The sequence below is a fragment of the Ictalurus furcatus genome, chromosome 13 (genome assembly GCF_023375685.1).
Source record: "Ictalurus furcatus strain D&B chromosome 13, Billie_1.0, whole genome shotgun sequence".
Classification (NCBI taxonomy): domain Eukaryota; kingdom Metazoa; phylum Chordata; class Actinopteri; order Siluriformes; family Ictaluridae; genus Ictalurus; species Ictalurus furcatus.
Window position 1 is genome coordinate 20,424,897 of NC_071267.1, and position 27,516 is coordinate 20,452,412.

The 27,516-nt window shown below is 37.0% G+C and overlaps 1 protein-coding gene across 3 annotated transcripts; it reads left to right on the plus strand.

Annotated features, from left to right (window-relative positions):
• The first annotated feature begins 1,088 nt into the window (after positions 1-1,088).
• epas1a (endothelial PAS domain protein 1a) lies at positions 1,089-27,334 on the plus strand. Of its 3 annotated transcripts, XR_008387471.1 has the most exons (16): positions 1,090-1,354; positions 9,855-10,045; positions 14,334-14,482; positions 14,580-14,664; positions 15,802-15,920; positions 16,069-16,271; positions 18,436-18,542; positions 20,024-20,171; positions 20,334-20,536; positions 21,685-21,848; positions 21,985-22,080; positions 24,023-24,400; positions 24,492-24,603; positions 24,690-24,839; positions 25,062-26,212; positions 26,252-27,334. XR_008387471.1 is itself a non-coding variant. In XM_053639485.1 (15 exons), exons 1-15 carry the CDS (start codon positions 1,329-1,331, stop codon positions 25,211-25,213), a joined length of 2,280 nt encoding a protein of 759 aa, XP_053495460.1. In that variant the 5' UTR covers positions 1,089-1,328; the 3' UTR covers positions 25,214-27,334. The 3 variants fall into 3 exon arrangements, 2 of the variants coding, with proteins under 2 accessions (XP_053495460.1, XP_053495459.1); XM_053639485.1 differs by having other exon boundaries at positions 1,089-1,354; positions 14,337-14,482; positions 25,062-27,334; XM_053639484.1 differs by having other exon boundaries at positions 25,062-27,334.
• The last annotated feature ends 182 nt before the right edge of the window (positions 27,335-27,516 follow it).

A 27,516-nucleotide genomic window follows, 5' to 3' on the forward strand; every position in this document is an offset into this window, starting at 1 on the left:
AACACGTCATTTTTGCATCCAGATTAAAAGAAAAATATCTTCAGACAGTCATGAATTCCTTGGAAAAAGTCTCAGAAAAGTTTTATGGTTCATACGACTTTGTTTCCCTATTCTGTATTGAGATCTCTTAAGTGCTGCACAAATGTGATCTGTTCTGGATATTTGCACTGGTTAACAAAAAAGAAAAAAAGATAAGAGTAGATGCATTCACAAAATGTTTTAAACTAATTTTTTATATAATTATTGGTTAATTCAGTGAACACCAACTCTGCACTGTTTATTGGGGGTTTGAATTAAATAAATTCAATTAGCTATTATTTTTCCTCAGTGTGTGTTCTCACATGCTCAATCTGCACTGCATAAAACAAGGAAAGCAGTCTATATGAGGAAAAAACACCGCATATGTGAAAGATCTACAGAAGCCCTAAGTGGCCATGCATTATTCATTTATTTCTTTCTTCTTTTCATGTGATCTCGACTGAATTTTATCATGATCTCGACATAACAAAAGTTGTTTTCTCGTGATCACTCAAAATAACATGTTTCTATCATTCTGGAGGCAGCAAAAGCTTAGCGCAATCCCGCAGCATCATAGATCATAGATGAACAAATCAATTTTAACTTTGATCAGGGACTCACTCAAGCTGAAATATCTCTGTGTCTGTCAGTGAATGATTAGTGTCCAACACGTCAGAATTGGATACTCCTCTCCTTTAATGTAGAGATACAGTCCATCTCTACAGCGGGCAATTATTAAATCTATGATGGCGATGGCGAAGACGCCAACGTACATGCGACACCAGTCCCGTTCACAAGGCACAGTATTTTCTTGCGATAAAATGACGTTGTGAGAAAACAGCTTTTTGTTATGTCGAGATCACGAGAAAATCCAGTTGTGGTCACCAGAAAACAAGAAAGATAAACGAGTAATAATGCATAGCCGCTTAGGGCTTCCCTAAAGACCCTTAAAACACGGGTAAAATCGGTGAGTATACTCCAATATGTTTGGTCCGTATGGCCTTCCATAGCAGACTGTAAATTTGCTCTCATCGAGACGCGTCGCCACGAGAGTTTTAGACCTTAAAGCGCTCGCGCCTCCCCGCCTTCTTCACACCGGAGAGGTAGTGCAATCCTCGGCAGTGTTCTGAGACTGCACTTTACTACTCCATTACTACTACATTCATCGGAAATTAACCTGAACCCAGAGCATGGACATTTCGGAGAATAACTAACGCTGGAGCTGGATAGTGACGAGTTTTTACGCGTGAAACTTTTTCCCCAAGAGTTTTATGAACTGCATGGTGTAGTGTTTGGGACGGGAATTAACCATGGCTTCTGAAAAAGAGAAGAAGAGGTAAGGGTTTATATATATATATATATATATATATATATATATATATATATATATATATATATATATATATGTATATGTATATATATTTCTTTCTTTCTTTCTTTCTTTCTTTCTTTTTTATTTCTGTTCTCAGAAATGGATCATGTGTATGTATAATGGTGTTTATTTTGGCATTGGTGGGTTTGTTAACTGCGCAGTTTTTATTTGGGCTACTGGTGCAGAAGTGCACTGTTTCACATTCACATCCAGCTGTGTGTTAAACACTTTTATTCAAAGGATTATTATAATGCGTCTTCTCATGTGAGCGCGCACTAACCGTAAATCAGTTAGTGCGCCTAATTGGGTAGCATCTTAGAAAAAGTTCTTCAGTGGTTCCTCATTGGGTTCTTTGAATAGATAAGAGTGCTTAGCTTTCTACTTGGGTTCTAGTTTGGAAACTCTTTTATAGGGTTCTAGAATCTAGAGAACCTTTAATGGTTCTGGATTTGACTATTTTTTGAAGGTGTCGTTTTTTAGTGTAACACGGATATGTTTCATTACGCAATATGGAAATTACTCGATTAAGTCTGCAAAAAAAAAAAAGTGCTTTATATGACGAGGTGTCAAAAGAAATAAAAAAGGTGTAACGGTGTAGTCAGTGTTATCTGTCAAAATCCTGAAGATCACTCAGCTCATAAACTTGCTTTAGACTTCTGGTGTGGTTTTCATTAATGTTTCCTTCCTTCTTTTTTTTTTTGGTTCACAACTGTGTGCTGGTAGTTAGATCAATAGAAAGAGAAAGCATGCATTCTTGCTATTTATGACCTACACATCAAGGGCCATTCAAGATGAGCCAGATAAGAACATGTTAAGGTACAGATGGACATTTGAGAATATCCTGAAGAAATGTGGGATTCATTCAGCGGAATTGAGTTTACTTGAAATAAATGCATAAAATAATATAAAAATAATAAATAAATAAATAATCATTCGGTTGTGGCTGATATCAGCAGAAGTGAGATTCATTCAGGAGTAATGATTTGTATTCCTGTCTCATTCTTGTACTGTATATTTCTGATACAGATACATAAAAATGAAAAAATAAAAATGAAATAGTCATGTGGAAATATACAGATATTGAAGATTACGTTCACATGAATGATACCTTCATATCTTTTCACCATGTAGGGTAGTGGTAGCTCTGTGGTTAAGATGTTGATTTACTCATCAGAAGGTTGTGAGTTCAAAACTGCCAAACTGCCACTGTTGGGCCCTTAACCCTCAACTGCTCAGTTGTATGAGATATATGTAAGTTGCGCTCAATAAGGGTGTCTGCCAAATGCCGTAAAATGAAAAAAATGTCAAATTTACACTTCCACCTTTGAAGGAATTTGGTGAGAGCAGCTACTTAACACCTCAGGTGTTTTCAAATTGTATTTCAGAGTAAACTCTCATGATAAAGTAAAAAGAGACTTTTCAGGTAATATCACTGTTTTACTGTCTTTCTCTCATGCTGTCTGTTGGAGCTAAAGAAATGGCCCTGTTTTGCATTTAGTACAAGGCGACACTGAGTGCCTTTTTATTGCCACCTGCACTGCTCTAGGCAGGCAGAGTCAAAAAGGTCCCTGTTAACCTCATAGTCACAATTCACTGCTATTGGTATCGTTTACGAATGAGACTTTATTCACATTGTAATGATGACTTTCTGTTTTAAACCACAATTTTCATTTTTGGTATATCATATCTACCAAGTGGGCATTTAATCGGAATATTAATCAGTAGTAGTGGTGTGAGCTGATGCTGGCTCTTTTATGTTCAAGGGACATTTACAGAAGGACTGATTTGTTCTTTGTGGCTGCACTCAGGATGTTATTTGCTTATTAGAGGGAACTTGATGTTCAAGGGAAGATTAAGATTAGCACTTTTTAGGTTTGGTGGAAAGCATGTGTTGGGCAGCTAGAACAGCTACTGATTAGGACTCATCAGTGCAGCTCCTATCCTGTCTAGTCTTCTCCTCACTTTATCAGGTCATCTCATGTCTCTCATGCGTAATTGTATTTTAACCCCATGTCTTTTTTGGAGTTTTGAAGATGAGCTAATGCATGCGTTTGTGTACATAATAATATAATCACCTGGAATGACCTTATGGGAGATTTTCTTTTCTCAATTATAAATGGTTTTCCTGTAGATGGCTGAGTAAAGGGCATATGTCTTTGGATAATAATTTAAATCCTCAAATTCCTTAAATTCCGTATGAATGGACTCTTGTGTTTCCATTTGGTGACTGAATTTGGTGTAATCTTGTTAGGTAGAGAGAGCAATTGAAAGAGGGGCGAGGGTCAGCTTAGCAGTCATGTGACTGCTTTTTTTTCTTGCCAATCAAGAGTAAAAAGGCCTCATGGTATTGAGGATACATGGGAGTTTTACCTCATTTAACCCCAATTGCATCCAACATTGTGATTTGGATTTGAGAAGCCAGTTTTCTTTTCTTTTATATAGTTTGCTATGGGGCCCCAAAACGGGTGCATTTCAAAGGGTATCTTTTATTTCTTTACAACATATTACAGTATAAATTTACTTAAATGTATGAGTTTAAATAAATAATTAATCAAATGGTTTTAATTAACAACTACAATCGTGTTATAGTACAGTTTCATTTCAAAGAGGCACACGGTTACTCATGAAACTGCTCAGAGTGAAATGTATTCACTTGTAAAATGGGATTAAACGGTTGTGCGATAGAAAAACGTCGACAACCTCTATCATTCGCTCTCTATCTTGTTCTATCTCTCCTAAATGTCTTTCACATCTCATCCAGATCTGATTTCTCTGAAGTGTTTTTTTCACATCTTGTGCTTGACTGACATGTTTAATCAAAGGCAATCTATAATTAGAAGCCAGAGGAAATGGCTAGTAAATAACTGTCAGCTAATATGCTTTTTGTTCATCGTGTTGTAATAATGAGTGATTATGCTGTCAGCCTAGGGCATGTGCACATAACACAGACGTATTAAAATTGCTGACAGCAGAATGTTCAGCACACCTTGACCTCCTTTTTTTTTCATTATCGAATGCTACAGAAGCATGTGAATTCCTTTAGTGCATGTATGCAGAGGCCCCTTTGCTCTGCTAAAGCTGACGTTCTGTGCAGTGCAGGCTTGAGTTGGAGGTCAGCAGCTGGAGTGTGTGGGAAAAAGACTTAGTACACTAGGCCACTTCATTCTGATGAACAGAGCCAGGAGGAATGAAGCCAAGGCTACTGCAGAGAGAGTCAGAGAGAGAGAGAGAGAGATAGAGAGAGAGAGAGAGAGTCAGAGAGAGAGAGAGAGAGAGAGAGACACTCGCAGCCAAAACAACACAGCTACCCAGATACAGTCTATTATGAGCTTTCTGGAGTTTAGGCAAATATGCAAGTTAATAGATTACATAAGTGCTCTAATCTAAGCTTATTTTGAGAGGACAAGATGAGTGTTAGCAGTGCCGGGGTTTGTGCAGATAGTACATATTTACTATGATATGAAAACTGTTGCAGAAGTCAGTATTATCCAGTAATATCATGCTTCAGAGTCTAATAACTATAGTTATGATAAAAGACCGTTTTTCAAATTGTCACTTCAACATGTTATTTAGAGCCACAATTCTGTTGTATCTCATGTTTTCTGAGGCACCTACATTATAGCTGCCCTCTGGAACAAAACTGGCTTGGGTTAAGGCCTGGTTTATACTTGATGCGTGACTGCGTGACTGCGTGCGGATGCAGCATTGACATCGTCAGCATTGTTCACATACTCACCTGTATGTTTTAAGTACATCTGGAAGATTAAAAGTAACATCCACTAGATGGCAGTTCAGAGCCAAAATGTCACTCACTGTCAGGTTTCTGTGAACCTGTAAAATATTTAGTGATTTCATGCAATATTAATCATGAAATTAATCATTAAAACTTTCCATTGTTGCTGTGATTGTTGTCATGAGTTGCCTCTCAAATGGAAAACTATGCCCTTACGTCAAACATATTGACCTTGCAATAAGATCCAGAAATATGTAGCATAGCCTTCTTACAGTAAAACACTCATGGTAAGGCAGTTAGTGTAGTTTATATCTGTATGAAATTGACGTACAGTGCTAGTTTGTTCAGTTGGTTGTGATCATCATATCACATCCCGCTATACTGCCCCACTATTTACGCTGTGCACGCTCAAATGAAGTGCAGAATTAATGCAGGAAACGCACAGGACATTGTGTACGTATAGGCCTAGTTAAAGCAAATATAACCCCTATAACTAGATTCATGTGTATTCTGATAACTGGTCATTTATTAAATGAATCAGATCAGTGTTTGACATTTGAGCTCTTGCTACTTCAGAGAACTTTAGATTTAGCTAGAAGCTCGCGTGCAAATGTTTTGCCTCAGGCTGTAAATGTTTCAGTAACAGGTGAAATGATGGCTGATGGGGAGAACATTCATTTAATCATATTTCACCTTGTCATTTGCACCACTAAGATTGATTGAGGATGTCATTGACTAACAGACTGATTGGTTCCAGGGCTCTACAGTAACAATTTTTTTAGGAGCAGTTGTGCTCCTAATTACAAAAATTTAGGAGTACAGTCAACAATTTAGGAGCACAGTTTATTTATTTATTTATTTATTTATTTAATTTTTATTTAACAAGAAATATATATAACGTATAACGTGCCACAATATAATGTACAAGTAGCATGAGAAAACTTGAGTTTGTCAATTATGACAGAATTTAGGAACATAGTGTGCGCCATAACAAATTAATTTACCTTCTGATAAACTAAATGTAGTATTTTCAATTAATTTTACAGACTGTATGCAAAAAAACAACAACCGTTGACCTGTTCCACCTTGTAAACAAATACAAAAAACCTCAATGTTCAGTCTTTGAAGTCTGCTCCTCTTATATATTTAAAGCTGCACCATTTTCCAAATTCTCCAAAGCCAATTCTCAAACTGCTCTGTGTATATTGTGTATATATCTGAATAATCTCATATAGGATATGATTTAACGCTTTAGTTTAACAATGTTCATTAGGGATGTCCCGATCAGGAATTTTACAGCCGATACTGATTTCTTGTCATCATGATCGACCGAAACCGATCCAGATACCAATCGTTTTTTTGTTTAAGCTTTAGTCAGGAGGTCTGTCATAAACAGTTAAATGTGAGCTCTCCACTTATGGTTACTGTTAATTGAATTAAAAAATAATAGCAATGACACAAACACTGTTGGTTAATTGATAAAATAAGCATAAAATATTTATTTTTAAATATCTTAAACAATAAAGAGTCGTAATTAAAAGTAAACTAACACAAAAATTATCCATATTAGGAAAAAGAAGGCTAATAGAGTTCTAAGGAAATAGCGAACTAAGCTTCATGTCAAATTGATATTGAATGCAACCCATTTATTACCCAGTAATTAATGATAATGAGTCTTTATTGGACACAATACATTACAACACAGTGAAATTCTTTTTTCTCTGCATATCCCAGCATGTTGAGAAGTTGGGGTCAGAGTGCAGGGTCAGCCATGATATAGCGCCCCTGGTGCAGAGAGGGTTAAGGGCCTTTCTGGACGGCCCAACAGTCTCAGCCTGGTAGTGCTGGGGCTTGAACCCCTGACCTGCCAATCAGCAACCCAAAGCATTAACCATCAATTTATTTATAACTAAGCACATTTTCTGTCTTTACATTTCATTTGTTTATTTTTTGTTTGTTTGTTTATCAGTTGTTCCTTTTAGCTCGATTCCCCCAGTACAGTGCTGCCATGTCCGCTGATAATATTGCATTTTTTTGCAAGTATGTATCGCTGCAGCCTGGAGACCTCCAGGTGGGAGGTACTTATGCTACAAGTAGGCAGGATTTCAGAAATCGGTGGAATTTAGGCAAAAATCCAGAAGTGATTGCAAGTATGCGGAAATCCCCAATCGTGCCAAGTGCAAAGGTGCGCAGTGATAATTGATGAAAAAACACAGAATTAAAACTAAATATCAACACTTTTTCTTGTAGTTTTAATTTAATTGCTTACAGTTTTGCTGTTGCACACACAGCAGGCACATTAAAAAACTGATAAAAAAGGTAATTCAACAAATAAAAAACACTTCCTGTTGTTGATTCTACATACTCTGGGAATTTAGTGTGTCAATATTTAAAATTTAAAAACTGCAAGTTTACCTGTTTAACCCGTATTGCCTCTGGAAGAAAGAAAACCCAACAGCTTATTTTACTGGAGGTTTGTACAGCTCACTTGGAGCTAAAGTCCCACCCATTTGGAGCTGAGTCTCCCATTTATAGCTGCCTCCGAATTAGTTTAACCCATCCCTTTTTTTAGGGGGATTAAATCAAAACATGAAAACTGGAGGTTACTTTTCTAGTGATATCTAGCAACCGTGAGCTTAAATGAAGTGAATGCGCTGTCTGTGTGAGCAAAATGGCCAGAAACGACCCTGGCGTTAGCATTATTATTAATTTACTCGCTGTGGCTACACGAGCATGTCACAGTCGCAGGTTCAGATCATTTTGGGTGATCAATAAAAGTTGGTGGTTTTTGGGGTTGGCAAGTTGAGAGACGCAGATGAAGTACAGTGTTACTCTAGTCATCATAATGGCTTCTTTGCAGTATTTGCACACTTTTTGGTTTACTGAGGTGATGAAAAGCAGTGTGAAAGTAACTGTTGCACAGTATAGATGCATTTTGGAGTTGTAGTTTTTATTCGCACCGGTGCGACTAAATATTTTCACAGTCGCACAAAGTACTTTTCATTCGCAAATGCGACTGAAATGGTCGCACTGTAGATCCCTGATGATTTGTCAGGGGTATGTTTTGTTACTTTTTTAACCAGGCACATTGTTGTGTACTTGCAATTGCTCTTTAGCTGGGGCTTTTTCTGCTTACCTGAATATTACTAGTATAGAAGACTATTAGTAGAATGTTACCTAAATAAATAAATTCTTGATCTTTTGTAGCTTGGTTAAATCCTTATTCATTTGATGAAAATTTAATTCTGGTAGTTTTCCTGGTTTTTCCTATATGTCTCAAATTATTGTTAGATTTTTATTCTTACTGAAATGTCACATCATGTGGGTGCATGTGCGTCACTTACCTTTGGAAAAGATGTCACCAGGATGCACTATGGGAAGAAGACAAGCCTGCAGAGGCAGTGTGATGCTCTGGACAATGTTCTGCTGGGAAACCTTGGCTCCTGGCATTCATGTGGATGTTGCTTTGACACGTACCACCTACCTAAACATTGTTGCAGACTAAGTACACCCCTTCATGGCAAAGGTATTCACTAATGGCAGTGGCCTCTTTCAGCAGGATAATGCGTGGGTCATAGAATGGACTTGTTTCTGTTGCCTAATATGCAAATCCCTTATGAATGGTTCAGCTCGTTCCAGCAGGCCAGGAACTTTGTTTTACACAAACCGTGGTTGAACTGAATGTAGGATTAGAGAAGCTAAGGGTGCTCACACACAATGCAAGTGACATAGGATTTATATACCCAATTCCCACAACAAAAGCAGAACTACCGCATGGCTGTTAATGCAGTTTATAGCATTGGTTTTGTATTTTTCACAGTGTTTATATTAATCTTATTAAAGGTAATTTAAAGCTCAGTATACTGACTGCTTTCTCTTCGACAACGAAAGAGGAAGCAAAGGTATATGATTTGGTCTGTGTATGGGTGGCATGGGTTACTGTGGTGTGCCACACATAGGGTACGTGGAGTTCAACCTCTTTCTGCGCACTTTCATAACCCAAGCTGTAAAGCCTCAGACCACAATGCCATTACTTCTGGAAATATAATGACTTCCATACAGATTCTTATTGATCATGATACATTTCTTTTGAAGTGTTCAGGCAAAATGAAAGGTATGCTTTCTCATATGTGCTTACAGTTTTGTTGTTTTTTTGTTTTTTTTTACAGAAAGAGGTAAAAAGGAGAAAATTGCTTACCTTTTGATTTTTGGCCAAACTATTCCTTTAAGACTTGAAAGACAATTTATTTTTTGTCTAATGTCATTGCTAATAAGTCAGTGGTCACTATATTTAATAAACTTCAGAATATTGAAGAATAAACTTGAATTTCAAGCAATTAACAGAAGTCTGTGAGTTCAAGGTCATTAGTGACCCTCATGATAAGTGAGCCATATTTGGCCATGCTGTAGTAATCCTGCTTCGCCCACGCGTTACCGTCCAATTTCATATTGTTGTCTGGCTCTGCACATTGTGATAATGACTTCATTGTTTCCCTTGGAGGGCATGTCCGCACACTCATTTACAGTGGATAAACAGGAAATAGTAGCGGTCTGCTCAGGTACGAACTGAAAAAGATCACCAGACATTCTGGCTCTGTGCAACTGTACAATCAAGGCCACTGGAATATTCATCCTGTTTTAAATATAGCGGAGATGTTTGGCGCACACCCTGACATCCTCCAGCAGTTGATTGATTTGTGTTGACCTTTGACCTTTGGCCTGTGTCCACAGACATCCTTCGGAACGGCGGAAAGAGAAATCGCGAGACGCAGCGCGATGCAGGCGGAGTAAGGAGACGGAGGTGTTCTACGAGCTGGCACATCAGCTGCCTCTGCCTTATAGCATCCGCTCACACCTGGACAAAGCATCCATCATGAGACTGACCATCAGCTTCCTCCGTACACGCAAACTTCTCACATCAGGTTTGGGTTTTACACACACACACACACACACACACACACACACCCCCTCCATCATACTCATCACCTTCCTCTGTGCACTTATAAATAAACCTGCACTGCTCACATACATTTACATTTACATAACCAAAAGTGTTTGGTTAACGCTTTTATCCAACGTGTTGAGCAGAGCAGGTGAGGGTTCTTCTGAATACACATCCTTCTTTTTTCAGATGCGTATGTATGTGTCTCCTGAATATTTATTTACACTGAAAATATTATGAATTATTTTCAAACCCCTTAATTGGCTCATTGGTTGTCATGGTGCTGCTTGTTTAGGTGTGTTGTCTGAAAAACTCCCGATATACTTGCAGTATATTGGGATCGAAAAAACTTTTCGTGTTGTACCTATATGGAAATTGAGCTAAAGAAGACATTTGAGGGCTTAGAATATATAATACTGTTTATTAAAGTAGCTTAAGCATCTTAATTTAATTTTGTCTGATCTTATACAATGTATTTGAAAACCCTTATTTCGATGGCAATTTAATGTATGCAGTAATTAATATGTAATTATTTTTTATGCAGAGTAATTACAGTTTTAAAAAGTAACTAGTAATTAGTAACTTACCCAACACAGATGGTTTCTAAACATGATGCTAAACTATGAATTCTGTGAGCCACAAACATCTCGACAAAAATGCTGCTGTTTGCAGTTGCTGCCGTTTTTGCTTCCTTTTTTTTTTTTCTAGTAAACTGCAGGTCAGTGAGGTTCAGCTTGGATGATTCAGTCAGGAATTAAATTAAATTGGCCAGATAGGAACATTTTATTTTTTTAGCCCTGAATAATGCATCTGTGCTTTTGGTAGGATGTTTCAGATCATCATTACGTCTCTGAGCTTTTGTGAGCAGCAAATAGGAGCAATTTCCTCACAGTGATTGGATGTTGTCAAATGCAGCCACAATCATGAGGTTCTGACAGAAGCACTGGTTTTAGATTTGTCTGATTTGCTAAGGTTAAGGTTAGAGTTCAATTTAGATGTAGGCATAGCATTAATTAGCCAGAACATCCATTATGTCTATGGAAGATTCTCACAAAGATAGATGAGGGATATCTGACCGTTTGGAACTTGTGGGGAGTTGGTAAACTGCAATAATAATGTAATGTAATGTAATCAAGGTTTCACAGAAAGTTTTGGGGCAGTGGTGGTGTAATGGTTAAAGGCTCTGGGTTACTGATCAGAAGGTCAGAAGTTCTGCCAAGCTACCACTATTGGACCCTTGGACAAGGCCCTTAACCCTCAAGTGCTCAGTTGTATAAATGAGATAAATATAAGTCGCTCTAGATAAGGAAAGCTGCCAAATGCCATAAATGTAATAACAGGAAAATAAAAGAATCAAATTGATTTCTTTTGGTGAATGAGATTTATGTTAAGGTTAGCTTTAGGAGTAGCAAAGTATTAATTAGTAACAACAATCATTACTTCAGAAAGATTTAAAGAGTGTGTGTGTGTGTGTGTGTGTGTGTGTGTGTGCGCACTAGCTGTTTCGGAGCAGCCGAAGAGACGTTCTGTACTCTGTGACACAATAAGATTATGATCTCAGGAACATAGACAAAGAACATGGGCGGTTTCTAAAGTTCTAAACTGATTACTAACTCACAGAGTTTTGTGTTTGTGTGTGTGTGTTTGTTTGTGTGTGTGTGTGTGTGTGTGGGTGGGTGGGTAGTAATTAGACTGTTTTTGTGACATACAAGTGTTTGCAATGGCAGAGAGCATAATATAAAGAGAGAGATAGAAGCAGATGGTGAAAATGTGCAAGTGGGTTGGGGTGAAAGACAAATTGTGGTGAAATTAGCTGATATAGTGTTTTGTGGTTGATATATAATGTTTTTTGTCTTCTTCTTCTTAAATGAAAACCTTAGCTCAAAATCACATATCACAAATGAGAAAACTGCTTTTCTGTTATTTTGTAGGTGACACACGTAAGAGCTCTTCCAGTCTCAGCCAGGAAACAAAACATGAGAGGTTTTTTCCTCCAATACTGTAGTTTGTCTTGTCTTTTTAGTACATCTGATGATCTAGAAAATTTGCTTGCGCTTGTGTTCTTGTGGTGTTGACTGGGATAATACATTTTTCGCTTCCTTCATGCATTTAAAATTTGCTTACAGTTGCAATCAAAATGATTCAACCCAGTCATTTTGACAATAAACCTGATTTGCAATGGGGGTTGAATCATTTTGATTGCAACCGTAGTAGTAGAACAGTATTAAACAAGCAGTCTGATATTTTCAGTGCCCTCTGCTGCCAGTAATGCAAATTTTAATGAAACGAGTAAGTTCTATTTTGGGTCTGGATGGAGATCATTTCTGGACCAGAAAATTTTAAGCAGAAGCTTGAAACAAAGAAACTAGCATGATCCACTGCATAGTAATATTGCAATCCACAGTTTTGCTGATAATTATGCCTCTAAAGACACATTTAGGCAAAAACATAAACTGTAGCTTTAACCTCTTAAATCCCTACCTTATTATTCAATTATTCCAGGACAGCCCTACTTTTCATTTACGTATTGTCCTGCAGTACTATGAAGCGGTTTAGTTGGAGAATAATGTGTGTTCAGGTTACGCTACTGGTAGATAGAATCTAGAAAAATCCGGTCCTGATTTTATCCAAGTCATCTAGATGCGATCAAGCATTGCACTTGCGCAAATCAAGCAGATCTCCTTTCCTCTCTGTCAATGGTCCGTGGTGCTCTGACAGAAAAGCGTAAAACAATATTTTGCTTGATGTGTGAAAACTACAGGTGAAATAGGCCAATGTGAATTATTATGCACTGGCACCATTCATGGTATAACAGTATTACTAGCTAATGTCTGGGTAATTATTGCTACCATCAGGCTATTTAGTAACTGCCCAAATTCACTTATAGCTAGCATAACTATCAAGCTGCTCAGGAAGTACAATCCATATTGACAAATTTACATACATGCACCTTTAAACGCCGATTAAACTGATATTACGCAAACTATTAATATACATTTAGCATAATGGGCAGCAAGTCATACAAATTATTAAAAGAAAACACATCAAAGACCTTTGGGACATTCTACTGTTGAGGTTTTATGAACAACGTTTATTTTTATATCAGAAACTGAAGACTAACTGGTGTAAGAGAATGGTAAATTGCCGCTCTTGCTAAGCCCCAAGACCAACACAAAGGAAATAGTTTCATAGATATTAAGGTAAAATTTAAGTTATCCTTTCAAAGCTTCATCTGTGCTTAATTTGAAATAAAATAATACAGAATGGATATTTGTATATTTGTAATGTAATGTGTGGGGAATGACATTCAGTAGAAAACCTGTATTTATTCTTTCCATCTGATATTTTTATGTGATATGATTTTAAAAGTAATTGTTCAGTCCACATCAAATCATAAGCTTATGTAAATTAATACAAATTGAAATGATTATTTTATATTATTATTTTAAATTGTATTACTTTATTTTATATATAAAATGGATTTCATTTGAAATCATTTTATATATTATTTTACTGTATGAACTATTTGCATTATTATATGTGGGATTAGTGTTAGGATATAAAACATGGCTACATGGTTGTTAGGGTGTCAGTTCGACTACAGTCTTTATTTGCTATTAAAGTACTCACAGTACGTTATTCAGTAACTGCTATGAATTGTTCGGTTACCATACTGAACTGAAACAGGCATGGACAGGCATGCTTAAACAAGAACTGCTTCTTGGGCAGTAGTGGTGATTGACAGAAAGCTTCAAAAGAATGTCAGGAATGTCAAAGTCTGGCACAGCGACAACCTAGTTGGACATGAAGGAGCAGTATTCATAGTGTGGAGATGTTTTTAAATACTGTAGGGCTAAAGGTAGAAGAAAGAGCAAGGAGTCTGACCTCTTGGTTGGGGGAGGAAAAAAAAACCTCTAAATGCAACATAAAGAACGCTGATATCCGTCTGGGTCAGAAAGACCACAGTCAGACCCTCGTGTCTACTCCCAGAGTTTGAGGGAAGGAAGGTCTTATCAGAGGGAAGCAGATTTCCACCTCCCAGCATGAAGCCTTGCTTTAATTATTGCCTGAAGTTCTTGAGATTGTTCAATGGCATTGTGTATGTTGAAGCTCCTCCCTTTACTGATGTTAGATCTGAGATGTGTTTTGGTTGAATTAGTTAGGAGGGGGAAAAGATGAGGATTTTTTTTTTGTAATGTGGGTATAGGAGTTATAATAAGATTAGAAATTCCCTATTTGAATGTTTTTTTATTAATGTGTGTTATTAGCAGGATGCATGAGCAGACAGCTTAAGGAGGACACACAGATGGACACTCTGTATCTGAAGGCCCTGCAAGGCTTTGTTGCTGTGGTGACTTCAGAAGGCGACATGATCTTCCTCTCAGAGAACATCAGTAAATTCATGGGTCTCACGCAGGTGAATCTTTTCTTCCTCTTTCCATCCCTCACTCCAGTATATCTAGTGTATATAGTGGTGTGTACTTTCTGTGTTCATTTTTCTGTACACTTTACAGGTGGAAATAACAGGACACAGCATTTTCGAATTCACACACCCTTGTGATCATGAGGAGATCCGGGAGAACCTCAGTGCCAAAGCAGGTCTGTAATTCTTGAGTTGTTGTTTCATTTGTATTTTGAGATGTGTAGCTCATTCTTTAAAGCCTGAGAAAGCTTGATTCTTCCTTATCTCTTTGCACAGTAGCAATGAAGATGCCCTTATGCTTTATGTCTTATCACCATTTTGAAGATACATTTCTTACATTCCTCAAGTGGTCTTTTATAAGAAATTTCTCACTCTTACCAAGAGGCCCTAGATCCATCCTTATTTTATTTACATTCTCATAGTTAGGAGAACGTACTTGCATCCTAACAATACTGTAAGTTAACAATCTGATAGAAGAAGAAGAAGCTGATAGATATATAAATTCTCTCTATGTGTGTTTGCATCATGATACATGATGAGTGCAAAAACAAACTGGTTCAGTGTGGTTACACGTTTTAAGAAGTTTCAAATAACTGTGAGCTTGGATGTGGTTAAGATGGACAGAATAAAGCTATAAATCAATGCATCATTCTGTCTGTTTAATAAGGACATTATCCAAAAAATGGTGGGATAAAATGGGAATAAACCAAAAAATCCTTTGCTTTGTACTGCTACTATCATTGTCATTTTTGACCCTTGCCCTAGGCACTATTTAATGTTTTAGTATATAGTGTATTTCATATATATTCATATTCTTTATACAGGTTTAAATTGGGTTCTGGTGACTGTGAAGTCCATAGCATTTTATGACATTTTACAAGTTACATTTCTATAATCACAAGCCATGCAGTGTGCCCTTTTGCCCTGTGTAAGGGGGCCGGGTTATCCTGGAATAGGCCGCTTCTATCAGGAAAGAAATGTTTTGTCATAGGATAAAGATCAGTCAGAAGTACTTTTTATTGATTTTCCGTTCCAGCAAAAGAGCCATTTGTTTTTCCTTTCATTTGTCAAACATTTGCATTTAATTAAATTACTTATAAAAATGCAGAATTTAAATATTGCTAATAATTTTGAACTATGGTGGAAGCCATACATCGGCTATATTTTTCCTATGTACTATAATTATGTTGAATGTGGTGTGTTTTTGACTAAACACTGGGACAAATTCCTAATATATGTTAATAAATTTGGTGAATAAATGGGATTCTGATTCTGAAATAATTGAAAATAAATGGCTTGAATGTGGCTGTTAGGGCCAGTCTATGGCAGGAGACATAAGGAGCTGAGCACAGAGAGAGATTTCTTCATGCGGATGAAGTGCACTGTCACCAACAGGGGACGCACAGTCAACCTTAAATCAGCCAGCTGGAAGGTAGGTGCATGTGGACTGCAGTATGTAAAAACACATACATGAACACATTTCTTTGGACAGGTCTATATTAGTTGATGATTATTAACCATCAGTGAACCCTGGTCTTTTTTTTAGTGTTATGTCTGACGTAGTATGTGTCTTCCCTCAGGTGCTGCACTGCACAGGGCATTTAAAGGTGTACCCCAGCCGGCCCCCTCATGTTTTGTGTGGGTTTGCTGAGCCCCCCATGACGTGCCTGGTAGTGTTGTGTGAGCCCATCCCTCATCCATCCAGTATGGACACACCAATTGGTGGCAAAACCTTCATGAGTCGACACAGCATGGACTTGATGTTCACCTACTGTGATGAGAGGCATGTAGCACTCTCTGACTATTCTGCCTGCTGAGTATTTCAGAAACTGCTGAGTATTGAGTATTTCAGAATTGGGCTTTTCACGCAGAACAGTTTCTAGAGGTTACACAGTATGTTGAGGAAAAACAAACAAAAAAAAAACATCAAGTGAGTGGCAGTTCTGCAGATCTTGTTGATTAGAGAGGTTAGAGGATAATAGCTAGGCTGGGTTGAGCTGACAAGATCACAGTCAACTGCTCGTTACAACCGTGGTGAGCAGAAAAGCATCTCAGAACACTTCAAACCTTAAGGCTGACAGAAGTGGAACTCAGTGTGGTCTTCCACTGAACTATCCAAAAATGCTGAGTTACCAGATTAAGCAATTTAGGAATAGTTTTAAAGTGTGTTTATATTAAATAAGCAATTTATACTATTCCTACATTAAACAACCCTGGAAAGCACCATTTCCACATACGTACAGTATGTATATCATTTAGGTGTATATTGTTGTATATTTATACTACTTGCTTGTGAGTTTTGGTATATTTTTGTGATTAAAGTTATGATGAAATTTATTATCTTCACTGAGATATAGTCGCACCTGTATCATTATTATTCTGTGTAAGAAGGAAAAGTAATTAGGATTATCTTTGTTTAGAGTTGGTCAAACTCTGACTGGTGTGTAGGAGTAGCTGCTGCATTCTTACATAACCAGCATGGATAGCTGACTTGACCTATAGAGGGGGAAAAAAGTCAGTCTATCAAGACTCTAAACATATACAAAATGTTCAGTGAAGAAAAAGCCTAAAAGCTTGAAGTACTATATATGTCTCACACCATACTGGTGCATAAATATCTGACACTGCAGTCACCAAAAGATTGATTTCTAAGAGAGTACTGGAGCTATATAAGTTTGCAGTGTATATATGAACGGATTTGCTGTGACTTGTTAGCTTCCTGTTGCCACAGGTTTTAAGGAGGAAAAGAGGCAGATATGTGTATATCCTGTAGTTTGTGTTAAAAAGTAGTTCAGCAGTAGGGAATTTTAGAACAGAGATGGCCATCACTAAGAGGTCAAAGCAATCACAAGGGTAAGAGGAGAAAAAACATAAGGACATTGATCAGTGAGATAAGTTGTGTGTTGATTAACGTTTCATTTCATACAGTGCCCTCCACTAATATTGGCACCCTTGGTAATTATGAACAAAGAATACATGAAAAATTAAAAATGCCATGTATTCTCCAACCTCATCAGGCATTATAGGAGAACACTCAGAGCTGTTATCTTGGCAAAGGGAGGTGGCACAATGTATTGATTAAAAGGGTGCCAATAATTGTTACACACCTATATTTAACAAAGATTTTTTTTATATATATAAACCTGTGTTTTGTTTGCAATTGTTTGATATCCATGAGAGCAGACTATTTTTGTGATTTTTTTAACAAAAGATCAAAACAATAAAGACAATTTTTCACAGCCTTCTTTGCTCATATTCCCAAGGGTGCCAATATTAGTGGAGGGCACTGTAGCTGCCTTTAATCATGCTAATGTATTAAGGTGGGCTCTTGTGGATTTAAAAACCTGAACTGCTCTTTGCACAGTACTGAAATCAGTCAAACAAAGCAAGGGCAGTGTCTCACAAGCAACAATATGCCCTTCACCAACATACAAGTATATAACTCAGTGTATTATTTCAACAAGCAAGAAAAAAACTCAAAATAACAGACAGTAAAAGAAAATCTCCAGAGAGAATGAGGGACAGAAGGATTTATTTTCTCAGAAAACAAAAAGCCCTGATTGTCAACAGTTGGCACTAAAGTGGGCAAGGCATTTACTTTGTCTTTTTTCTTGTCTCATTTAGTGAACTGATTGCTTGTCCTGTCTTTCATCAGCCTTTTACAGGAGCTGAGGCTAGATGAATGCTTTGTGAATGCTTGCTTTTTCTTCTTTCTTTTTTTTTTTCCCTTTTTTTTTTTTTTTTGCATTTGTGGAATTTCTGAAATATTTATGCATATTCTACCAAAGCTCTAACAGTGTTGACAATACAGTGTTGACAATACTTAGACCATAATACTGTATACAAGGTAGGTTATGGTTAGAAAAGTATTGTTTGGATTTTTTGATTGCTTATAACAAGTTTGAAGTTTAAACAGACTAAATCAATTATTTAACACTGTTTTGCAGTGTGAGAAATCTGATGGGCTACACACCAGAGGACTTAGTGGGGCGCTCTGTCTATGACTTCTACCATGCACTGGACGTGGACAATATGACTAAGAACCACCAGAATTGTGAGTACATACTTCACCCATTAGCTACTGTCTGTATCTGAAGTACATAGTGTATTCTCATAAACTCCTGTATAGGCAGGAAGTCATCTACTATTACATTTATTCACACTTCAACATGTATCACGTGCCCTAAAAGTCAGTGGAAATCATAAGCAGTTCCCTTTCCAAGAATGCACCAATTTCTGGACCAAAATGACCCTTTATTTGGCAGTGATCCATGTTTCTTATCTCTTATAATGGGTTAGACTGCTGTTTTGAAATCAGGCTTCCCTGGACATGAGGCACTTCCCATGCACCCGCTGACTGAGGGAAGCAGATGTCCAGCTTGCGTCGAAGAAATGTTGAGTTATTTATAAGCTCAATGGTTATTGCATTGCACTGTTTATTTGCTTAGCAGATGCCACGGTGCAACTGTTCCCCTCTGGCGCAGTAGCATTAAATGTTTCTTAATGGATTTTATGGCTTTACCCTTCAGAGTAGTCCAGGATAATAAAAAAAATGAACAGTTAAAAACCTTGGCTCTGTTCTTTTCAGTACAGCATTGGATGAAGTGATTTGTGGATAGTGTGATAGTTAGTAGGATTGTCCTCTGTATGGTTTATCCACAGTGGAGTTTGGTATGTGCAACCTGACCCACACATGTATTCAGCTTAGACCTTTCCACACTATCTATTAAAGCAACCTATGACACTTTCTGTATTTTATGCAATTTATATTTTATAAATTGTTAATAATAATAATAATAATAAACATGAGCTTGACCTCACCTTTATGTTTATCTAGTGGTACAGATAAGTGGTAAAGATTGCCATTGAGTACATGAATGTACTCAATGAGTGTTCTTTCTTCATTCTTTTTCCTCCAGACATACTGCTGATCCATTGTGTCGAAAAGTTCCATGTAAAGTTTTGAACCGGTTCATTTGTGTAAATTCAGTTATTATTGTGTATTGTGGACTATATGTAAACATCTGCTATGTGAAATAGCTTAACCAGGGCAGTACAAAATAATAAAAAAAATAACAAAATACAATTTTAATGATCCTTCTTATTATTATTTTTAAATTATTAACATTTTGTAGATTCTGCAAGGGGTATGTAAATTTATGACCACAACTGTATAAAGGCAGTTAATCTTTCACAAGGGAAATTTGTATAAATGGGAAGGGAAGCTAAATGTTTTAGAGAACGTTTTTAAAAATTACAAACTGCTCCTTTTAAATGTGTAAAAGAGGTCAGTGTGCAGCTTAATAACTTGAATGACCTCTAGACAAGTAACCAATTTGTATGCTGTCATGACCTCTGTGGACTTTTGAGACCAATTTCAATTCATTATAATGACTGGGGAGTGATTGGCTTATCATGATAAGGTGATATATGTAATCCACTATTTATTGTGCATGAACTAAATTGTGGCGAACTGTAATGAATACCTGTTCAAAAAAGTTCACATAAAACATTGTGAATTTCGTTTGTGTGCAGTGTGTGCCAAGGGCCAGGTGGTGAGTGGTCACTATCGGATGTTGGCTAAGCATGGTGGTTACGTATGGGTGGAGACGCATGGCACGGTCATCTACAACAGTCGCAACTCTCAGCCACAGTGCATCGTGTGCATCAACTATGTCTTAAGGTAAGACTTTATATGCTTTATTAGGTAAGATCATATGCTGGCCTAGTAACCATAACCAATGCTGCTACATATAATGATTTACAATTTACGTTCAATTTGCCCCGTCTGTTTAGCGTTGCAGCTTCCAGCATGAGCTCAAATGTTATTACTGTTCTGTTTCAGTGACGTTGAAGAGAAGTCCATTGTGCTCTCCATGGACCAGATGGAGTCGTTTTTCAAACCCCGAAACATGCTGGTCACTAGTGAACTCTTCCGTCAGAGCACAGAGACATCTAACATGCTCTTTACCAAACTCAAGGAGGAACCTGAAGAGATACCCCAGCTCGTGCCAACACCAGGAGAAGCTATCATTGCCCTGGACCTTGGTCAGAATTCCACGCACCGCTACTTTTATCCCCACAACAACTTCTGCCTGTACTCCACCCTATCCTTTGACAGCATGCCCACTCCTGTCCTGCATGCATGAACTCAATTAATTAATCTCAGTATTTATCATTTTCTACCTCAGAACCACAACACGCACATATGCAGTGCCCGTAGTCATGAGCTTTGCAATGGCAGCCTTTGTAAAGTTGCATGCGTGTAGCTTGGCTTTGCAGCAGGGTACGCATTATATAAAAATATAAACATTTGATATCACTGCTCTGAAGAAAATTACGCCTGATTCAGCATAGCATGGGCACATTTAAAAATTGATTACAACCATGAAAATGATTGGGTTTTTTTTTGTTTTTTTTTAATAAATTTTTTTTAAAGAATGTTTCCCTGGTGTAAACAATTGAGTTTCATATTTCGGGGTGCTGGTGGTGTGTCATGCTCTGATGGTTCTGGGTTTTAATGGGTATGCAATTTCATCTATTATCATAATTTTTTGCATGCAATGGAAACAAACAATTTTTTCTTTTGTCTATTTTAGATGAAACCTTGGGAGCATGTGTGGTCTGATTTTCCCTTGCCATTCTCACTCTCTCATCTTTCATTCATAAACATGTTTATGTTGGGCAGGAACCCTAACATCCCCAACTAATGTTGTGATAGTTTATACTGGACCAATGCAAAGCATATGAAATTGGTCTTAAAGGAATACTTCAGTGGTTTTTCATTCTAGATTCTGTGTACCACATCTGTAGCTTATGTGTGATTACCACAGACAATAATTTTGACAGGTTTCCCCCTGCTGGGAACACAGGAAACATGTTTACTCGAAAATTACACAGATTAATTCACATATATCTTTGAAGAATTAAGGCAGGTTTTCTACAAATATGTTATTATTAATTAATAATTTAACTTGGACTTCCATTATAAATGAAACTTGAGTTTTTCATTCTTTTTTTTTATAACAGAGAGACATCCAAATTCCTGTCCATAGTATCCACACATATGCTACAGACATTAGTATGCAAAATATTAAACTACATGTACATCATACAATGCTTCTGAGCGCGTTAAGGTTTTAGACTGGTTTTTGGCTACAACAATGACCTGCATGTTCTGCACTTTGCCTTTACAGGAAGTCCAGAGTTTGAAACTCCTACTACCTTCTACAAATCTCCCAGTCAGGCGTCAGTCAATAAGTTGTGGGAAATGGAGTCTCCACAACAAAGTTCTGATAGTGGCCTGTCCAGTGCTTCATCCAGCTCAACGACAAGCCTGAGCAACAGCAGCAGCTCCACTGTATGTTCCCTCTGTGTCCCTCATATCCATCTAAAGAATCATGCTGATTATTGTATTGTCTTTTAGAGCTGGGAGCTTACCTTGATGACACCTTTATGTATAATTTATAATCATGTTGCCTGCTTGTGGTGTGCAGCCTGATAGTGCAGGACGAGGTTACTATGGCAGTGAGGAGACTGAGCTGAAGGTCGAGCTGACAGAACGGCTTTTTGCGCAGGACACTGACAATGAAGTACGTTCATTACACATTTTGGCACAAAACTGTAGTCTGTCTGAGGCGTCAACATCTACTGTTTAACCGTAGCGTTTATAATTTCTGACTCCGGGACACTGGAAAACTGCACTTCTCTGCTTTTTCAGCTAATGCAACAGTCAGTATAAGCAAGAAAAAAAACTGCCTGGTAAAAAAATAAATTCACTGAAGGGGAAAGGACAAGAAAGAACTGCATTTGATCCTAGTAGTAGTTACATCAATACAAAAAAGACATCTTAGCAGGTGGACATATCTTGAATATAGTCATATTTGCCTAGTCTTTCCTATTATCAGATTAAAATTAACCACATTTTAAGATCATTAAACCTATTTGTTAATAATTAGCCTTACTAACTTATCAGTCTTGTTCTATCGTAAATAGTAAACAATTTAGCAGATAATTTTGCTCATTTTAAGCATTTATTACTAGAAAGAATCTAAATTATCTCTCAAGTTTGAAAGTAGTAAAAAGTGTCTCAAAATAGGTTTAATAATCTTATATTTGCGATCTTATAATAGGAAAAGCTAGATAAATTTTTAATATATTTCCACTTGATTTGAATATATTTCACTAAGATTTTTTTTGTAGTGTTCAGCTACATGCTGGCTCTATCTAGGTGATCTTTGACATGTGAACTCACAAGCTTTGTGAGCTAATAGAAACCATGTGTGCAGGACTGTGGTCTCTTTAGAAGGTAAATATAAATGTAGCTGCTTAAAATTATGTAGTAACCACTCTGGATTTTTGCCTCTTACTTGCTTTCTTACTGTTGCTTGGCACAGATCTTGAAAAAAAAAATAGCTGTCTTGTCCACTGAAATACTAGTTTTGTGGTAAAGTTCAGTTTTTTCTCTCTTCCTGATAGGGTTTTCTTAATAGCAGTGTTGGCCGCTCTGTTCTGTGCATTATGACTGTGATGATTTACAGTCATCTAGGTCAGTGGTTCTAAACCAGGGGGGCGCGGAGGGATCGGAAGGGGGCACAAATTGTTTTCAAGAAAAAAAATCAGACAGGGCATATTTTGCTTTTAAAATAGAATGTACATAAATGAAAAACCCTGCATTTTCTCTCCCTCTGCATTTTCTTTTTGCTGGGGAGAGGCGGAGCTTAGCCTGTCTTTTATCTAGCTGTCAGTGCAGACCAGTGTTGCCAACTTATACCGTCAGTACTGTCCTGCAAGCGCGAAGTCTTGCTTTCCCCCTGCACTCTCACTTCTCTCTGCATCTGCTCTGTTCAGTGAGGGGCTGAGAGCCGGAGCAGCACTTCCCGTTGATCGCACCCCAGCTGACAGACATGAATGTAAAAAGAAGCAAGCGCAGGTGTCCCACTGATTGATTTAACAATGTCATAGTTAACGAGACGTGCCCTTCATCCCAATTTACATAATTGATATACGAATGTTTTTAAAATGCAAGACGAATGCAATGAAACATGTTTTACATGTAAAATAGTACATGTTATTACAACCTAGTTCTCTTGTTCAAAGTAGGTATAGTGTTCAGAAACACTTTTGATCATTCATGTTTCTTACCCCTCCATTATATTGGTTTATAAATGTCATAAAAGTAATTTAAAATAGTAAAAAAACACAAAAGCAAAAAAATCTATCAATCTATCTATTTATCTATCTATCGAAACAAATTATAGATGGGGTTATATAAAGATAGATTTTATATAGAATAGATAATCATTATACCTGGTCTCCTCCAATATGGGAATATTCGGGGGGGGGGGGGGGGTTACAAAATGTTGAGAACCTCTGGTGTAGGTTATTTCAAATTGTCTAATACTAGTTGAGATGACTAAGTTTGTGTCAATTCTAGAGCTGTATTGTAACTCACCTTTTGATTTTAAATTAAAATTTAAAGGGGAACAAAAAAAAGGAAAGAAATGAATGACATTCTGCTGGTTGAATTTTCAGCAGTGGGACTTCAGTGACCTGGACCTGGAGACTTTGGCTCCCTACATCCCCATGGATGGTGAGGACTTTCAGCTCAACCCCATTGATCAGGATGAGTCCTTATCTAAGTCCAGCTCAACCCTTTGTGCCCAGCCTCAGTATAAGTTCAGCAATGTGACAAGCCTCTTGCAGCCTTTGGACCCCCTCACTTCTGAAAACAAGAAATGCCCCAGCCCCTACCCTGAGATACCACTCGTTCCTCCTTACCAGGCTCCCCCAAGTATCCCGCACCCGTCCGGAGCAGGCATGTGCCTTGATCAGATTACTCAGGCTAACAATTTCAAACGAAAGAGACAGGATGAATTTGGTTCTTCGTGCTCATTTCCAGATATTCCTAAAGTAAGTTTTAAAGAAATTTCCCATGCAGATTTGAAAATGCTTAATTTTAACACAACTGTCCAAATGAATACGTTTCTCTATGTGTTTGAAGTGTATTAAGCAGGATGGAATAAGTCGCAGTGAGTCAGTAGACAACATGTGGAAGCAAATTAAGACAGCAGATGGGTGTGCCTTTTCTACCAGGAAACCCCCTGATCCCAGAGGTACATAGAAACTGTTTCTAAATATCCATATTTTTGTTTTGTCTGTTTCTCATTCCATAACATTTGATGTGCTTGATTTTTCTCAGCTGGGCGAGTAGGCAAACATTTGCAACCTATTCATTGTTGGCCTCCTAAAGATTCCCGGATCTCTGGAGAGCTCAAACAGCCTTTTACTGATTGCTTCTGCTCTTCAGCGTACAGTCAGTATGGCATGCCACCTTCCATAAAACTCACAGGTCAGTACTGTAAGTTGTGTTTGTGCATGCATTTCTTTCATTGTATACATTTACTCTACATTCATACATAACTTGAGCAAGGATACAGTCCAACCAGTTAAGGGCTTTTAAGAGTGGCTTCCTTTCAGTTTGGGGATTTTAACTAGCAACCTGCCACTCATTACCTCATAGTCTTAACTGCTGAGTCTTAACATCACCTTTAATACATGTTGTGTCTCTTAGGGGTTGCAAGTCGATTGCTAGCCCCTTCTTTTGGCCCGTACTGCTTGGCGGAGCTGACGCAGTATGACTGTGACGTGAATGTGCCGCTGCAGGGAAATCTTCACATGCTACAGGGCAACGATCTGCTCAGAGCTTTAGACCAGTCCACATAGATTGTGAAATATTTAAGTTACACACAGTCTGGGTCTCTCCATTTATTCTGTGCCTACTACATACATGCCTTTCTCATAATGGTTGCCTTTCCATTCACATATATCTTCAATTTCAGATTGCAGAATACACTATCCATAACTCAGAGACAACTGTTTCAGCTTCAGACATATACATATGAGCTCTATGAAATGTGCATTTTATTTTTTTATATAAGAGTCATTACTACCTTATAAACTGTTATTATCAGTTAATAATGCATAACTTTACCTGCTTTTGTTTTGCTGTTGAATATTATTAGCACAATCAGACATATTATACTGAGAGTAATTTGTTTAAGATGGTATAGATTAATATTGGTATTACTGGTGCATTCTTCTCTTTTACACACACACACACACACACACACACATACATATATATATATATATATATATATATATATATATATATATATATATATATATGTATATATATATATATATATATATATATATATATATATGAAAGGTATTATATTATTTAGTCTCAAGTCATTTTTGATGTCGCAAAGCAAAATGCAGCTATTTAAGAGTAAGTAAAACATTTTCATTTAGGGTTTGGGGTAAAAAAAAATAAATAAATAAAATTCCATTTGCAAAAATTCATGGAAATTCAAATCGTGAATGTTTTATACAATTTCGATCCTTTGTAAAGTACCCTTTTCTTGCTTCTTTTATTTTGTTTCAGCCGATATTTCAAATTCCTCAATCTACCCAAACAACTGTGGTGCTATATGTTGCATATCTCTCCTCTACATCTTATGAAGCACTTTATTTAAAGAACATTAAAATGGACCCTTTTGTTTTCATAGACCAAATACAAGAGAACATAATATTTCTTTTGCAAGTGATGCTTTCATTACTGAACATCCCTTCATCCACATCCCACTTTAACCAGTACCAACCAACTCTTCGTAGTTTTCTGTCTTATCCTTCTCACTAGCATCACCAGCAGCAATGGTTAAAAGGTGTTATATATTCTCATATAGCTATGTGCAGTGTCTGTAGCTGGTGCTGATCAGTGCCTAGGTAGAAACTGTAGATGTTCTTTTCTGCATTCTTAACGCAGTTTAAAGTTAAATGTATGATTTGGTTTTGGGGTTGTTTTTTTTTTTTTGCAGCTCAAGCTAATGTATATAACCTCCATTTGATACTATGGAGCTCTTATATGTTTCATTAGTGAACATCTAAAAGGATTTCTGTCTAAGACTGTCAGTGCTTTTTTTTAAGGAAAGGTCATTATAAACATGCGCAAAACAGTGGCATATAACAATAATAATGATTACTTTTAACTGTTCCCGTCTAATTATGTAGCAATTATTCAAGATTTTTCAAAATATAACTGAACATGTATTTAACACATGGCCTTGTAAGCTGTATTAACTCACGCACATTTTAATGATGAACCATAGTACCTGGTCAGTATTTATTTTTCTAATGATCCTCATTTTTCTGACAAAGCCTTGCTTAAATGTTGCTGATGTTCATGATTATTTTGTAATGCCCTATTTCACAAAGTAGTACAAAACTATGCTATATATACATATACACACACATATATGTGTATATACACACACACACATATGTATATGTATGTGTATATATGTGTGTGTGTGTGTGTGTGTGTGTGTGTGTGTGTGTATTATGAAGTAGTATATGCCAGTAACTGTTACAGTTACCGGCATGTACTACTACATAAAATATGTGGCATAAATGAATAATAATTAATTCATTTGTAATTTATTAAGTTTGTCCATAAACTGTATATTTGCTGTTAATAAAATTGATGTCTTGAATAACAAACTATCTGTAAGTTTAGGACAAACAGGGTCAATCAAATGCAAAGTGAAAATGATTAACTTACAATGCAATGTTACATAATTGTTCTCTGAAGGGAGATCCACTGGTGGGGTTTTCAGGAAGCATAAGATACTGAAAAAATTCATGTAACTTTATGTGATATTATGAATTGCCTATATATCAAGATGTTACTTTCTTGTTTCTTTTACTCCATGTAAAGAAGCACTTTGTTGGGCTCTTTTTTGGTAATAAAAGGAGTTGTCAATAAAGCCTATGTTTCTATCTTTTTTGTACTTGTATAAAATATTAATGATTGATTATTTTACAGAAGTATATAATGTTCAATAAACGGGTTAGATCTTGAATCTGAAAGTAATCTAAAATTTAAAACATCTTTTGGTGTGTAGTATGTGAGTACTGGGTTACATGAGTAATTCTACCCAACACTGCAGTTATTCTAAGAG